At 48.9% G+C, this 16,832-nt stretch overlaps 1 protein-coding gene across 5 annotated transcripts in view; it reads right to left on the minus strand.

The window, feature by feature from the left end:
- Positions 1–16,832, minus strand: part of HOMER2 (homer scaffold protein 2) — a 113,070-nt gene that overhangs the window by 70,602 nt on the left and 25,636 nt on the right. For 2 of the 5 annotated variants that reach the window (XM_074354099.1, XM_074354101.1), the window contains exon 1: positions 14,835–15,047. The exons of 1 other annotated variant lie outside the window; for it this stretch is intronic. In XM_074354099.1, the coding sequence (XP_074210200.1) occupies positions 14,835–14,839 (5 nt within the window). In that variant the 5' untranslated portion in view covers positions 14,840–15,047. Of the gene's footprint in view, positions 1–14,834; positions 15,048–16,832 lie in introns of those variants that run through there. 2 more of the 5 variants (XM_074354098.1, XM_074354100.1) reach the window with 2 other exon arrangements.

Raw genomic sequence — 16,832 nt, forward strand, 5'->3', positions numbered from 1 at the left:
AATTGGAGCCAGTCCTCCCCTCCTCCCTCTACTCTCAGATGCTCCGCGGGCTGACTGAAATCCTTGGAATCAGTGGGTATCCCGGCAGCACAGCCAGAATGTTCCCTTCACCTTCATGCCTTAACTGAAACTAGGCTGGTCCCTGAGCACACACTTCCCCTACCCCCCAGCACAGCTGGCTGCTCTTCTCACCTCCCACAGGAGCAGAACGCAAGGGGACACACGCTGGACCCTCCAGCATGTGGTTCTCTCCACGGCCTTGGAGGCGAGGCCATTCCAGCCACCTGCCTCCCACCCACCCACCCTCACCAGCCTCCAAGTTGTTTCCTGCTCTGGATCGGGGGCTTCATCTCTAAGCCCAGCTTCTTTCTCCACCCACCCCCTGTCACCGTCACCACCCACATGGATAACCCCCAACACCCTGGACTCAGTTCCTTGACCTCCTCCAGGAAAATGCCTTCTTCCCCACACCCTTCGGGGACTTCACCTTCTTCCTTGAATGGCCCATACCCATCCCACGGTCGATCACTGTCCCCAGTCCTGTGAGAAGACCCTGCCTCCAAGCCTGGCCAAACCCCACCCCAACAAGTACGCCACTGCCTCCTCCACGCCCACACCCAAGCACCTGGGCAAGAGCATGGAACTGGGTGGGCATGTTTCACTCTGAATGTATGTTCTCTGACCTCGAACTGTGGCTCTGCAATGGCCCACAAGCCTGGGTTTCTCTGAGAGGCTTGACACCCACTCCCAGACCATTTCACACCTTCTTCTTCTCAAGCTTCCCGCACCCAGTCCTCCAACCTTGCTCTCAGCTGATGACCCTGCCTCATACGTCCTGGAGAAAACAGGAGCCTTGGACCATAACTCGTGAATCTTCCACCACACCCAGATCTGCCTCTATCTGCTCCCACTGTGGCCTCCTTCCCTCCTTTCCAGGAGAGGGTGCCTCCCTCTCCCCACTCCAAGGGACAATTCTTCCCCTGGTGTCCTGAACCCCATCCTTGTCATCTTCTCAAGGCCTGGGCCCCTCTGTCATCCCCTCTCTTGGGCAGCATCCCCATCAGTGGCCCCGCGTGCTGGAGTTGTGCTTCTCCCTTTACCTACAGTTCTCATGTTACTGTCCTATTTCTCTGCTCCGTTAACTGTCAGCTACTTGAAAAAGGGGTCCTCTCCCACACAACCCCCATCCCTGCCTCCCATTCATCTTCCAGACCACCTTTGCCTGGCCCCACCTCGCCACTAAATGTATTCAGGTCAGGGCCACCAGCGGTTACCATGCCACCCAGTCCTAGCCCACTTCTCAGCAGCGCTCAATACTGATGCCCAAGCCCTCCTCCCTGAGACGCCGCCCAACTCCTCCCCCTTCCTTGGGCACTCCTCCTCTGTTTTCCTTGCTGGGTCCTCCTCCTCTACCACGCGCTCTACAGTGGGTGCTCCTGAGCCCTCTCCTCCTCTGCCTCCACTCTCCATTGTGACCCTCCCAGTCTACCTCCAGCCTGACCTCTGCTGAGCCCAAGATGCATGTAATTAACCGCCTTCTGCCCAGCTCCACTCGCCGCCACAAACCTAACATGTGGCTACTTGAACTTGACCCGCCACACACACTCCTAACCTGCTCCTCCTGCCAGCTTCCCCACACCTATTGCTTGCTTAACCCACAAACCAAAGGAGTCATTTTTATTTCCTCCCTCTTCCATCTCCTTACCCCATGTCCAATCCCTCTGAAAATTCTAACAAATCCACTGCCAAGCCATCTGTGGAACCCGCCCACTTCTCTCCCTCTGCTCTGTGACCTTCTTAAGCTCAGCCAGTATCCTCTTTGAGCTGGAACCCTGTAACTGCTCCTTGATTCAGGTCTTGTCCCCTTCCAATCCATTCTCCACAGAGTACCAGAGAAGTCTTCTTCAAACTTAAGAAGGGCCGGGCCACCGCCCTTCAATCTTACTCAATTTCCCGGCATCTCAAAGAGTAGCCATTGTCCATATAAGGTCCCTCATCCCTGCCATCCTCACCCCTGCCTACTTCTCCCCAACCCCCAGGCTGGGCACCCCCACCCCCCGCCCATCACCTGCTGCCAGCCAGGTCTGATTCCAGTTTCTCAAACATTCTGGGCAGCTCCTTCCCACACTAGGTCTTTACACCTGCTCCTCCCTCCACCTAGGACAGTCTGCTGTTCGTCACATGATGTAGCAGCTTAAATGTCACCTCTTCACAGAGGCATCTCATAACATACATTCTAAAGTCAGTCTCAGCCTTTGCTTCTTTCCCTCATGGCACCGAGCACAACTTGCAGTTATTTTGATTGTGGATCTATTTACAAAGGTTTTTTTTTAGGGGGGGAGGGCTGGGAGTGGGCAGAGACAGGTGGAGTCTGTCTCCCTCAACAGAATATAAATTTCATGGGGAGAAGAGGGGCTATGTCTAATTTAATCATTACATGGTAAAATATTGACATTTGGATATACTGGGTTAAAATCATTAAATTTATTTCACCTGTTTCTTTTGTTTTATTTATTTTTTAATTTTTTTAATGGAGGCACTGGGGATTGAACCCAGGACCTCATGCGTACTCATGTATGCTAACATGCCCTCTACCACTGAGCTATACCCCACCCCCTGCTTTTGCTTTTTTAATGGACAATAGAACACATAAAAGTACATAGGTGGCCTTCATATTTCTATTGAACTGCACTGGTCTGGTTGGTAAGGCTGGGGGAGAAGTGGATTATGATATTATGTTGACATAACATTGTATTATAATGAAATGTTTTATGTGATAAACAATATAGAGAGACAGGGGCCAAGTATTCAGGTACACAGAAGACAGGTAGGTCAGGCTAGTTTAGAGCAGGCTTGAACCGCCAAACTAATGAGGATGAAGTCATGAATCATTGCTACTTATCTGGATGCCCTGCAAGTAGCTTACGCCAACTCTCCATTACATGTGCAGACTGGAAGGCCCACGCTGGAACAACACAGCGTGTGTTTTAACACAGTCCTACAGCTCATATCCTAATAACCCTCCCAACTATAGTGGATCCCCAGGCCTCTGTGAACGGACACAGTCTAGAAACTCTTGTCTACATAAGACTCAAAGCTCCCATCCCCTTCTTTCTCCTTCCGATACTCAAAGAATTAGACTCATCCAAAGGCACAAGGTTTTTGTTATGGTCTGGTTTTTCTGATCACCTCAACTTTGGGCCCCTGCAAGACTCAGTATGGAGCCATGGGGAGAAGTACTCAGTCCATCTTCCATGGACACACGCTAAGTCAGATGGTGGGGAAGAGAGAGAGACAAGCCATCCCCTCCCTGCCTCTGCCCTCAGGTGTCCAGCTGACCCTCCAGGTCACCACATTAATGTTCATTTCCTCCAAGAGATTATCTGCTCCCACGGAGCAAGGACGTTTGCTTCTCACAGAGGTTAATAAACTTACAGATTTCATTACTCAAAGAGGTCACACTGGCAAGAATTTTAATGCATTTTTTAGAAAAGGTCTGGAAGAATTATTAACCACAGAACAATGACTGGCTACTTGGAGAAGAGAGGGCAGAAGGCTGACTGATGAAGATGAAGCAGGCTCTCCCTGCTCCCAGGCAGCACCCCCTAGGGCTGTGGACAGCAAAGCACTTGGAGTCCAACCAGGGTGGCCATCTCTGACTGCCCACGATCTGGGTCTGGGACTGCTTGCCCAGGGCACTCGGAATGTCAGCAAGCCATCTAGCTGTGGTCTCGCACCTTTATAAACTCACATTCTTGAATCTCCAACTGGCTCCTCAAGGCTGCTCACAAATCTGTATTTGCCCCAGCTAACTCCCTGCCCCAAACTGCACAACCAGCTGTATCAAATCATCTCCTCTCGTCCTGATCTAGCCCCTGGTCCTCAGATCAATTCCTTAGCTCACACTGAGAAGGAAAAGCCAGTCGACCCAGCTCCCTCATTCCCCTTTCCACCACAGCCTCAAAATGCCTCCATACTGGCACCTTGTGTGGTCTAAGGATGATCCTCCCAGCCCCCTTCTGGAGGTTCACTTCTCTAAAGTTCTTGTTCTAGTTCCCTCCTGCCTCCAACTTCACTGCACCAAGCTTGTTACCTCTCATTTTTCTCTATTATCTTCAATCTCCTCTTTTTCTTTCCCCTGTGCCTCCCAACATGCTTAACTAATGAAACAGAAATCAGCCTTTCTTCAACTCTGATTTCTGCAACACCTCTCTCCTCCAGCCTTTCTCTGATCTTATCACCTCACAGTCTCAATCACTGGTTTCTTTTCCTTCTCCTCAACTGCAGTCCTTCCCCAGAGTTCCATCCTCATCTTCGACCCACTCTCTCCTTGGGTGATCAAATACATCTCAGAAGTGATGGCTCTCAAATCTGTATCTCTGATTCTATCCTAATTGCTGAGTGCTAGAGCTGAATTTCTGCTGAATAGAGGCCACCCTGTATAAACCACTACAAATGGAAATTAACGATATCCACCCAGAACTAAACTCTCATCAATCCCACCCCCCTGAAAAATTGCATCTCCCTTGTGTTCCCAATCTTAATTAATGGCACCACCATCCACTCAGTCATACAGTCTAGAAACAGCTGAACTGCTGGCAACCCCACCTCTCCCTTCCTCTCATTCCAACAATCAAGATCCATGGGTCCACCTCCCATGTGACTCTCAGGGTAACTCTGGCCTCCAGAAAGTGCATCTTAAGAACATGGATTCTGCTCTCAAACAGACTTGAGCTTGATTCCCGACTCTGCCACTTCCTGGCTGGGAGCTTGAACTGATTACTGAATCTCTCAAGCCCGGTTTCTCCAACTATGAAAGTGAGTGTTGTTGTGAGCATTAGATATTGTATAGACATAGTAATTCCAAATAAGTTCTCACTAAATAATAGTTTAATTTGTATCCTAATTTAGCAACTTTAAGGGAAAGACCTTCAAGCTTTCTATCTCTCATCTCTAGCAAGATGCCTTATATATATATTTCTATTTTATTGTATTACATATATTCCTAGAAGCTGCCTCAGATCCAGTACAGAACAGAGCAAGGTTTACATTACATAAGTCTGTGCCATAACTGCTTTCTGCTCTCAACACTTTTTTCTTTTTTAATGGAGGTACTGGGGATTGAACCCAGGACCTGGTACATGCTAAGCATGTACTCTACCACTGAGCTATTTCCCTCCCTCCTCTCAACATTTCTTGCCTGGACTGTGACTAGTTCCTATGAGATCTCTTTCCTCCAGTCTCTTAACTCTGCTTGTCATTACCATCTCTGGAATAACTGTCCTAACACAAGTATTATTCTTCTCTTCAAAACTGAAAATGTTCTTTCAGTGCCTAAAGACTGAAGTCTGTATTCCTTAGGATAAAGCACGTTTCTGCCTCCTACCACAAGTCACCTCTTCCTCTCTGAGCCCACTGCCTGCCACTGCCTGGGGGTCAGGCCCCATTCTTTGATACCAAGACTATCTGTTTCCCCTACCTCCAGCCTCACCCATGGCTGGCTTCCTGCCCCCTGCAGGGTTAAGTCCCAACACCTGGGCACAAAGCCCTTTCCTTCACGCCTATACCTTCCTGACCCTTCTCCACACTCACCGTGTATCCCACATTTCTCTCACCTCCCTGCCCACTACTAACAGCTAACGCTCATCAAAATGTGTGTCTTATTGAATCTTCATAACCACCCTGTGACGTTGGTACTATTATTATTCCCATTTCAGAGATTAGGAAACTGAAGCTCAAAAAAGGTCAGTATCTTGCTCTGGGTCATACAGCCAGCGAACAGCCAAGCCAGGCCTGAGTCCAAGGTCTGTTCTTGACCTCCATGGTTCACCGCTTCCCATGGGCAGCTCCCTCCATCTAAAGGCTTCCCCTCACCTTCCCATTCTGTCTGCCTGGGGAACTCCTATTCATCCTTCAAGACTCAATTGCAAGGTCACTTCCTTCAAGAAGGCTTCTCTAACTTCTTGCAGAGTTAAGCATTTCATCTTTGTTCCTACTTCAATAACAGGGCTCATCTCATTGCCCTAATTACCGGCCCACAATCCATCCCCCTCAGGAAGGCAGGGATCCTGTTTTAACAACCTCTGTCTTCCTGGTACCTGGCCCAGAGCAGGTGCTCAAGAGCTGGGTGGTGGTCATTGGTCAAAGGGTCAAGAAATTTGGTGAACAGATGAAAGGTCATCAGAAAGGCATTCAGATCCATGGGTGGGTGACAGTCAATGATATGAGACCCTGAAACCAACTACTGTATATAGTCCACATGGCCCCTGGTCCCATGTCCTCCCATGTCAATTCATTCGGTAATGTTTGTTTGATGTTCACCTCCCCCACCGGACTGCAAGTATCACGGGGCCACAGATGTTCATTGTGTTTGTTCCCAGCACCTACAACAGTGCCTAACGCAAGGTAGAGGGCCGCTATGTCTCGAATGAGTGAGTGAATGAATATACAAATGATTAACTGAAGGGGTCCCTAGAGAGCAACACAAATCTCTAGTCTGATTTTCACAATGGGGAGATACCCCTTGAGTAGCACTTCCCTATGAAAGCAACCGGATGGCAGACTGGTTTTCCTGTTGGCAGAGGTGGATCAGCTTCCTGACCTTCCCCGTCCTCTGACTGGTAACATTCCTCCACCCACACTGCCTGAGAGGCTTAGCGATGTGAGGGAAGGCTTCAGAGGGCAAACACATTGTCTGAGCTAGCTGATGACAGGGAACCAATTCTGGTACCACTCAGGACTAGGAGCGAGTGGCTGAGGACTCAGGGAATGCCCCCAGAGGATTAAAGACGAAGAATGGACCATTCTCAATCATGTGCTCAAAAGACACCTCGGGGTCACCTGCCAACCTCCCAACCAAAGCAGAAACAGTCATGATGAACCTGGCCACCATTTATGGAGCATTTTTGTGTCAGACGTGGTGCACAACGCTTTACATACATTTTTCTCATTGATCATCTCAGTCATTTAACAGACGAGGACAATGAAGCTTAGAGAGAGATGCCTTGTCCAAGCTCACACAGCCAGCTGGGGCTAGGCTCTGTCCTTAACCATCCTCCCCAGCCCCCCAACAGGTGGGCCTCCATAGCAATGGACTCATAACTTGCTAAGGCAGCCAGTTCTATCTTCAGTCCACTCGGAGGAGTTAGACAGCTAAAATCAGTCCCCATTCCACCTCCACCAGGAGCTCCTTTTCCTGCCCTTTGGAGCCTCCCGGAACAGGCCCCATTCCTTTTCCCCAGGAAGACCTTCTCCGTCACCCATCTCCCCCAGGACAACAGAAACCAAAGCAACTCTCCTGGTCTCCATTTATGTGGACAACTCCAATTAGAAGCTTTCCCAATTAAAAATCCCAAAAGGGATCCAACGCCTGGGGGGCAGGGTCTGCAATGTTCCTCACTAATTGGATCCCTGTGGACAACCCCTACCACATAACCCACAGACAAGATTCCCCCCAGAGGATGAAGGGAGGAGAGAGAACAAAGGGCTAGCTGGGTGGGCCTGCCCCTCCCTGGTGACCTGGACCAAGAGCTCCCCAGGGTAAGGCAAAAAAAGGGGGGTCCTGTCAGAGCCCCTCCCATAGCTGGGACCCAGCCTTAGCTCGGCTGGGAGGCACCTGGATCCTAGAGGGTCTCTTAATGCACAGCTCTCAGGTGAACTGCTTTGGCTGGTGGCCATGCCTTCTTCTAAGCTTTTCTGCACAGGGTGGGGATGCCACGGTCCCCAAATCCTCAGAAGAATAATAAGACTATCAACCAGGCTTGTGAATAAAAATGTAAAAAAAAAAAAAAACAAAAACAAAAAAAAAACAAAACTCTAGTCGTTGACAAATGTCTAAATGTGTTCCCCACAAGCATATTTTTATTCTAACAAGCTAATTTGAAATATAATTTAAATAAATTCTACCAGAGTGATACCATATGACTCACAGCACCGGGTGGCAGGACTACTGGAGACTTCATCGTACATTCAGCAGAGGCTTCAAACCTGAGGCTCTTCCCACACAACGTGCGCCCCGCGAGGAAGCCGCCGGGCGGCGATGCCCGTGCTCACAGCCAAACCTGTAAATACGACTTGGGGGCAGCCTGCCTGTGCAATACCTAGAAGTGCAGACGTGTAACCAGCGGTGCCTGGAGACAGACCAGTGTACCCAAACCGATGCAAATTCAAAGCTTTTTGCCCCAATTCCTCACAAGGCTTCTTTTGGCTTAATTTATTTTCATGCCAGGAAAAAGAAAAAAACCACACAGAGTCTAACTCTCAAGATTTATATAAGGTTAGGACTTGGTGCACCTGAGACTATCCTGGAAAATGCTTTTTCTCTGTTGTGAGTCTGTTTTGGGGGCTGCTCTTCGTGTCACTTTTAACAAAGGCAAAGGAAGTTTTTCTTTTCAAATGGAAAAGGCGCTCCTATCCCCACTCTATATACTAAAAGAAAGTTCTTTTTCCAAAGGTTTTAGATTTATCTAAAGGCAGGATTAATCCAGGTATTTTTTTTTTTTAATTGCCTGACAACTGAAGCAGGGACTGTGCTGTCCTTCTTGTATGTATGTCCCTGCCAGTCCCCCACCCAGCCCCACCCCACCCCGCCAAGGGAACGCTCTCTGCAGGAGGGGCCTGTTGCCCACAGGACACAGGGCTCTACAGGGGTGCTCAGGGGTGGGCATGGGTGCTTTCTGCCCACAGAGAGCCTTCTCATCCAGCTCTTAAAGCAGAATCACTCTGCCCTGATATTTCCAAAGAAGCAGAAACAGTTTGAGCAGCTGGGTCCCAGTCCACCAGCCACCCTTAGCAACAACGACGAATCCTTGCTGTTCTTACCAAGACTCACTAAGGAGGCAGTGACTCACCCAAAATTATACAGTCATTGCAAATCACCCAATGTTAATTGTGATCTTGGTCTCTGCTACCATTTCTTTCCTTTGGTAATTCATTTAAAGCAAACAACTGCTTTAAGAGATGATCAGATGTCTTTTTTATTTTTTAAATTATACAGTGCCTTGTTCTAGAAGGAATTTAATCAGGTTTGAAAAGATGTATAAAATTCAGCAAAATGACAAATGAGAAATAGGTTTGGATTTAAATGATGATGTGTATTTATAGTTATTGGCATGGAAAGATGTCCATTCAAGGTATTTTAAGTTGAAAAACTTGTTACAAAACAGATGTATGATATGATTCCATTTTGATAAAAATATACTTGCTATCTATGTAGACATATATTGAGACACAGAGACACATATACATGGGAAAAAAAGTCTGCAAAGACAGACATCTGAATGCTGATGGAGGTTATCTCTGCCACGTGGGATGACGAGTAATTTTCACTTCCTTCTTTATGCTTTTACGTTTTAGTATGAATATGTAGCATTTTTATAATTCGAAAAAAAGCAAAGCTATTTCCATTTTGCTAAAAAAAAAAAAAAGTAGTAGATGAGAAAGGGTGAAGGAAAAACAAGGGTAGGGCCATAAAATTGAATGAGGAACAAAGGTGAAGGATGAGGCTTGATGAATTTGCGAAGGGTGACCACACATCTGGCCCTTAAGTTCCCCAGGAGCCATTACAGAAAAGAAACCTAATAATTTACACAAATCACTGAGTCCATCAGGCAAAAACAAACCACCTGCTCTGCTCTGGGTCCTCCTCCAAGGGACTGTGTACCAGCAGCAAATGCGCCCTTGACTCCATCCTAAAACCTTCAAGGCCAGGAGTTTCAGGATTGTTTCCAACAAGAATGATGGCATCTCCCCAGCATGAAAGTCAACCCAAAGAGAGTATTCACTCTTTCCTATTCACTCATTCATTCAACACATAGCTATTTAGTGTCTACCTCATGCCAAGTACTGGGAATTTTTCCAACTCTGACCCTAAGGGTCATCTAGATAATGAGGGCGATCCTAAATGCTAGCAGTCTCTCGAAGCATCTCCCCACAGTGTATGGGGGCACCTTCCCTAAGTTCCCTAAACAGTTCCTCTGACACCCTATGGATGACAACATTTTGTATAAATATGCCCATAAAGTGGGTCCTTGAATATATGGCTTGTCTCCTCTTCTAAAACATAAACTCCACAAGAGCAGGAACCCACAAGGGTAGGTCTGCTCATCCTGGACCCCAACAGACTCTCCAGTTGCCTTACAGATGGAGAGACTGAATGAACCTCAGAAAGTGAAGTTAAAAAACACCCACAACAGGACCAAGAGAAGATAAGTTCCTTCAATATATCTGAGAGACCGTGTCTATTTTAGTCAACACATACCCTCAAGAAAATTCTGATATTTGTAAGAACTACATAGTTAGGTGTGTGATTCAGGAGGAATGGAAAATTAAAGGAGAAGGAATGATCATCAGAAGAAAGCTAATCGGTATAGATTACCAAAAGAAGGCCCAAGGTTTTAGATAACCAAGATTGTGGCATCTGCACATTGCAACATAATCTTGGCTGCACAAAACAAATGAGTGTAAACTGAAGCCAAAACGAAATACAGTAGATGTTTGTAAACACTGACAAAATCAGCTAAGAGTCACAACAGCAGACAAGCCGGCTTTTCTGTTAGTCTTCTGCAGGCGGGTAAAAAAACAATTTACAATCCCAATACTCGGATGACAGCCGACAGCCTGAAGATTAACCCAAGTCACAATAAAAGCTAAATGGCTTGCTTTAGCATTAGGGAAAACTGCATCCAAATGTGATTTCTTTCTTTCTTGGCCCTTGCAACTCTCAATTAAGCATGCTATATAAAAGGTAATCCAAAAATTATCACAACTTCCAGGCCAGCATCCAAGCAAGGCTGCCCACCACATCCAAGCACTAACTCAATCAAAAATGTTTATTGTAGGCCTATCAGGTGCTAGACACTGTGCCAGGTATTGGGATACACTGGGGAACAAGGTTAAGACCCTATCCTTGTAGGATGCCACTTGCAGAAGGCAAATGACAAATAAGTAGACAGAGCCCGAAAGACAGCAGGTGTGCTGCAGTGAGCAATTGCGGGAACAAAGCGTGGCTATGTTAGTGCATAAACAGGGGTGATCAGGAAAGACCCTGAGCAGGTGATCCTGATGTTGAAATCCCAAGGATGAGAAGGAGAAAGGTATCTGCAGAGCCAGGGCAAAAGCATTCCTGGCAGAGGGAAGAGCAAGTTCAAAGAACCCCAGTAAGGGCAAGGAGAGAAAGGAGGCCAGTGTTAGCAGAAGGCAGTGCGGGACGACAGAGTGGCTGAGAAGACCCTGTTAGCTGGAGCGCGTTTAAGGAAGAGTGATGTGACCTGATTTAAAAGCTAATCATTGGGGACTCTCCTGTGGAGAATGGACTGCAGACACCCCAGAGTCAAAGGTACAGGGGCCTGTTAGGAAGTTAGACCAGGAAGCGACGTTGGCCAGGACTAGGGTAGGAGCTATGATTATAGGGAGAGGTGGAGGCACTCCAAATAATATCCCAAAAGTGAAACCCCCAGGACCCACTGACTGCCTGGATGTGGGGGTGAGAGAGAGAGAAGAATCAAGGGTGACTTACAAGCAGGTGGATGCTGGGGCCACTGACTGGGATGGGGAAGACGGAGGGAAGGAGAGATGTGGAAGGACTATCAAGAGCTCCATGTATGGACAAGAGTAAGAAGCCCTGAGAAAGGGCTGTGTTAGAAATACAAACAAGGGAGTCATCCGCATACAGATAGGATTTAAAGCCATGAGAGGGGAGTGGGGTTGGAATGGGATAACATTACCTAGGAAAAGAGTGTTGACAGCGAAAAGGAGCCAAGACCAGTCCCTAAGCAGCCCCATCATTCTGAGGTCGGACAGAGGAGCAACCAGCAGGGAGCCTGAAAAGGAGCCATCCGAAGGGAAGAGGAAACCCAGGAGAGTGTGGTGGCAAGGAGGAGGGAGAGGCCATGGGTGAGGAACGCTGCTGGGAGGTGGCAGAAACAAGGATGGAGAGCTGGCAATGAGCAGGTCATTAGTGACCCAGCAGTTCTGGTGGAGAAGTGGGGGCAGAAGCCAGACTGTGGACTGTGAAGGGCTAACAAATGGTAGGCAAAAGAAACAAACAGAAACAGTGGGTTTGGATATCTCTTTTGAGATGTTTTCCAGGGTACAAAGAAGAGGAACAGAAGAGGGAGAGGGATGTAAAATAAGAGACTGTGCTACAGCTGTGCTGCCCAATATGGCGGCCACTAGCCACATGTGACTATTTAAGTTTAAATTCAATTAAAAATTCAGATCCTCAATCACACATCCCAAGTGAACTAAAGCATGTTTGTACATTGACAGGAAAGACCCTGGACAGAGAGGGAGGTGAAAGAATGAGAAGTGTTCCCTAACAAGGTGAGAGGGGATGGGATGGACAGTCCTATGTGGGGAGTGAGCCTCTGATAGGACAACAGGTGGGAAGGAAAACACAAGTGCAGCTGCATGTGGGGCTGTAGGTGTGGCAGGGAGATGAGGCTTTTCCTTGGTCTGTGGCTCTATTTTATCACTGAAAAGGGAGGCAAAGTGTATGCATGGAGAGGAGAGGTTGGAGGAGGGGAGAAGGTATGAAACAGCTCCCTTGGGGAGTGAGAACACAAACTTACTGGGGAAACCACACACTTAATGCAAAATACTTCTCAGAAGAGAAGCAGGTAACAGCAGTGAACATCTGAATGAGGAAACCATCTTTAGTGGGGAAGAAATAAACTCAGATTTTTCTTCCTCTTAAGTCTTGGTCATGTCTACACAGTAGAGCCATGACAAAGGATCATAGTGAGGTTTTCTACTGGCTGCCCTTTCTTGGTTCATCCCTCTCCATCCTACTCAACTCTCGGAAAGGATGACATTGGTTCTATTTTCAGTTAAAATGGCTCCCTCCAACCTCTGAACTGCTTATCCAGCCCTTAGCTCCATCTCAATTTACAGCCATGGTTTGTAAGTTCACATAAATTACAGAAGAGATGGATATATTAAAAATGGCAGAAGTAGGTAGGAGTTACAAACCAGCCCTTACCAACAAGAAGTAATAGACATTTATCAGGTGATGTTAAAATTACATGAAAGACATACTCCTTGTTTAAACAAAATCTCCAAGTTACTCCTCCCAGCTTCTCTATGAAACAAAAATTATTTTCTGACATTTTCCTTAAGCTCTTATGAGTAAACATTTTCATTTCCACAGAACTATTTGATCTCAACCACAGTCAGACTTTCAATATTTGTTTTTGATCATGCAAGTGTGTTGGGTTGGTTTTGTGTTGGCTGGGGGGAGGGGGAACAGAGAGAGTTAAAATGACCAGATCCCTTTTATCTTCCATCTTGAGACCTACATTTGCCAACTCCTTCTTCCTATATATATATATATTTTTAAGTATGAAATCTGAGAGCCTCAAAGGCTCCTATGCACAAAGAGCAGCCCTTTCATAGACTACCAAGAGGTCACTGAAAAGGTTACAGAAAAACTGCTTCCTAGCCAGGGTGCCTTTGGTAAAATCACTCACAGTTTCTGTATGTGTGAAATCTAGATTGACACCTATGTCTTAAGCAAGTCTCCTGGCCCATCTCTGTCGTGTTCCAACCACCCCCTCTCCCCGCTCATGTTGGTCTGAAGTTCTCACACCTCCCTTCTAAAAATTCCTCTTGGCTTGCCTCTGGTTCCTCCAAACACTTGACAGACCCCATAGATAAAATTCACTGAATAAAATTACTCCAGAAACTTACCTGGAATGAGGTGCAGTAAAGCCAAGGACCCATGCCACCAGGGACAGTCTTTCCCCTTTCCACTTCTCACCAATCCCATACAGAAAAGCAAGATCTCTAGACCCACCCAGCAGAAGTCTTTGGGTCATGAGAAGGACTGTTTGAAGGACACAAAGCTCAGCAGCAGAGGACACAGATTCAGGAACTCTGGTTCACTTATCCACCCCTGCCCCCATGCCCACTGTCAGGCTGTGGCTTTCACTCTGCCCATCAGGGCAGGGTCCTTCTACAAACGCTCATCAGCTGCCCAACCTGGGAGAAGTCAAACCAACCACTTCAAACCTCGGTTTCCTCATCTGTAAAATGGGCATAATAACTGTTTCCTGAGTATGGACAGCACATCATCAACATGTGTTCACATCGGGTGAGCAGATGTAAGGAGTTAATTGTGTTATTAGCACAGCAGGCTCCCTGACTCACAGCGCCTACTGCTCACAGAGACGCCAAGGAGAAATCAATCCTGCTTTTTAAATTACTTTATGTACAAAGAAGCATTAGTCACTTCGACAGAGTACTTCAACTTCTCTCCTGAGCATCCACTCAGCTATTTCAAAGACTGGAGCCTTACCTCGACTCCTTACAGACTTCCATCACCCTCAGCCATCTCAAAGCAGACTCAAAGTCCACTGTTCCTACGCTGGGGGTTATTATTATTTGGTGTGTTCCCTTTCCAGGAAAACTTTGATTTCCATTTTGTTGGTAATAAACCCAATTGTGGAGAAAGACAAACTGCTTCTTAGACTCACAAACACAGGCCCTGGAGTTGATCGCGCCCGGAGCGAGCGGACCGCGGAATGGCTGAAACACCGAGGCCGGCCAGGGTGCCTGTACCCGCGCGGTGCCCCCGCGCCCGGGCTGCCTCGGAGGGGAAGGGCCACAGGCGCGGGGCTAGTCCGCGCCCAGGCCGGGGTGCCCCTGCCAGCTGCCCGCGCGCCGGGGCGGAGGGCGCAGGGTCGGGTGGCCCCAGTCCCTCAGGCACCGGCTGCGCGCTGGCTCCAGACTCCCGGCGCGGGGAGTAGGGGCCGGCCAGCCTGGGGGCTCGGAGCCGGGGGAAGCGAGCCTCGGCCCCGCAGCTCCTCTGGGGTTGCGCGCGGCGCGGGCTCACTCACCCCATCTCCGGCGCTGCTCCGGCGGCCGCTCCGACGGGGCCTCTAGCGCTCGCTCTCCGCCCGCTCTGCAGCGGCTCCCGGCGCGACACATGCGGTGGCCCGTGCGCGCCCGGCTCAGTCCCGGCGCCGCTCCATTCCGCGGGGCTGCGCGGCTGCCGCTGCCGCCGCCGCCGCCGCCGCCGCCGCCGCCACCAGGCGCGGGCGGGCGGGGGCTGGGCGGCCGTGCTCGGGCGGCTCCCGCCCCGCCCCGCTCCCCCCGCCTGGCTCCTTACGTAACCTCGTGGCCCCCGGGCAGCGGCGCCCAGCCAAGGGGCGGGGGGCGCGGCCGTGTGTGCTGCGTACCCCGGCGCCGCCGCGCGGTAGCCACCCGCCTCCCGGGCTGCCCGCTTCCCTTTGGGATTCGGCGTTGGCGCGCCCCCCGCCCTATGCCCACCCAGGGCTTGGCGCAGTGCCGCGAGCCAGCATCCAGCTTGCGGGACTAAGAGTCGCGCTTACAGCTGGAGGGGACTTGGGGCGACCCTTAGGTTTAGATGCAGGAATGAGGCCCCAGGAGAGGAAGTGATTTGCCCAAGGTCACACATTCAGATCTGAGCTCAAGGTCTTTAGAATGTGAGATGGGCATGGCCATGCCCCTCCTTGAAGCCCCCTTTAATCTTGCCGTCCATTGCCAGGCTGGGTGGCTCAGGGTACCCAACACCGAGAAATTCCGGAAGCCAATGTGGCAGGGAGGCTCCTACAGCCGAAGCAGGTGTTCTGGGCCCTTCCCTGGGTGAAGATGGGATGGGGTTTCCCAACTGGAGGGTAATCTCTTTTCAAGAGGCTTATTAAAGCTTGGCTTAGAGATAGAGAAATTGAAACGGCAAAAATGGAGCTTAAAGAAGAGCAGTCTCTTCATCCGCTGTCCACATATCAGGTCCCCATTCCCTACCAAAGGCTGGCACGGGGACTCACCTAACCTTCATCCCTGCTCTGGGCCTTTCATAGGATCATTTTCTCCTGATAACATTCTGCCCACATGAACCTGGGCGGTATTTTTTTTCACTCAGGACAGTAAAAGAATCAATGAACAAGCATATGGAGCAGGGCCACCACCCCAACCCTAACCTCATCTCTCCTGGGGCAACAACTTTACCTGCTAACCCTCAAGTCTACCGACCCCCTGTGAGTAATTTTCTCAATTACAAACCTGATCACATCACTCTTCCTAAAATCCCCCCATGGCTTCCTTCCTGCTGTCCCTGGGATGAAGACAAGCTACTGAACATGCCTACAGGGCCCAGCCGCACTGTGTCTCCTTTGCCCTCTCGAGCCTTTTCTTCTCTTATTCACTCTCCTTGCTTTCTACACTCGAGCCAACTGGCCACCCATCCTTCAGCCCATGTTATTCTCTCAGTCTGGGAAGATTTTCTCCTCTCTTGTCTCTGACATCCCAGCCCCCTTGCCTAGTCAATTCGTGCTCATTTTCAGATCTCAGTTAAACTGTCCCTTCCTTGTGGAACCTTTACCTGATGCCCTAGACAAGGCTGTGAACTTTTTTTTTTCATTACCCATATTGTTCGTGATATATACTTGTGAAATTACTAATTTAATATGTCCCCCAGGCATATATGCACACTCTATGAAGCCCATAGTTGTATCTCTGATGCCTAGAACTGTGCCTGAAATTCCTCCATTAATATTTGTTGAATGAATGAATTAGCAAATAGGCCAGGCCACAGATACATGGAATTGGCCAGAGTCTGTAAGCACAGGTTCAGTTTGTCTAGAGTCAGTACTGGATAAACATTTGGCCCTGGAGAAAACTTATCACAAGCTGAATTCCAAAAACCAGGTGAAGCTGGGGGTAGGGGTTCCTGGCCGTGTCAAAGGGAGGGGAATAAATGGCAGAAGCCAGCTTGGCTGGAATAGGGGCACCAGAAGATAGGTTCACAGTGCAGTTGGGCCAAGTAGTGTCCCAAACGCTGAACGAGAGGTTGCTTTTGCTCCTCTGAGGGAAAG

The sequence above is a fragment of the Camelus bactrianus genome, chromosome 27 (assembly GCF_048773025.1).
Source record: "Camelus bactrianus isolate YW-2024 breed Bactrian camel chromosome 27, ASM4877302v1, whole genome shotgun sequence".
NCBI lineage: Eukaryota > Metazoa > Chordata > Mammalia > Artiodactyla > Camelidae > Camelus > Camelus bactrianus.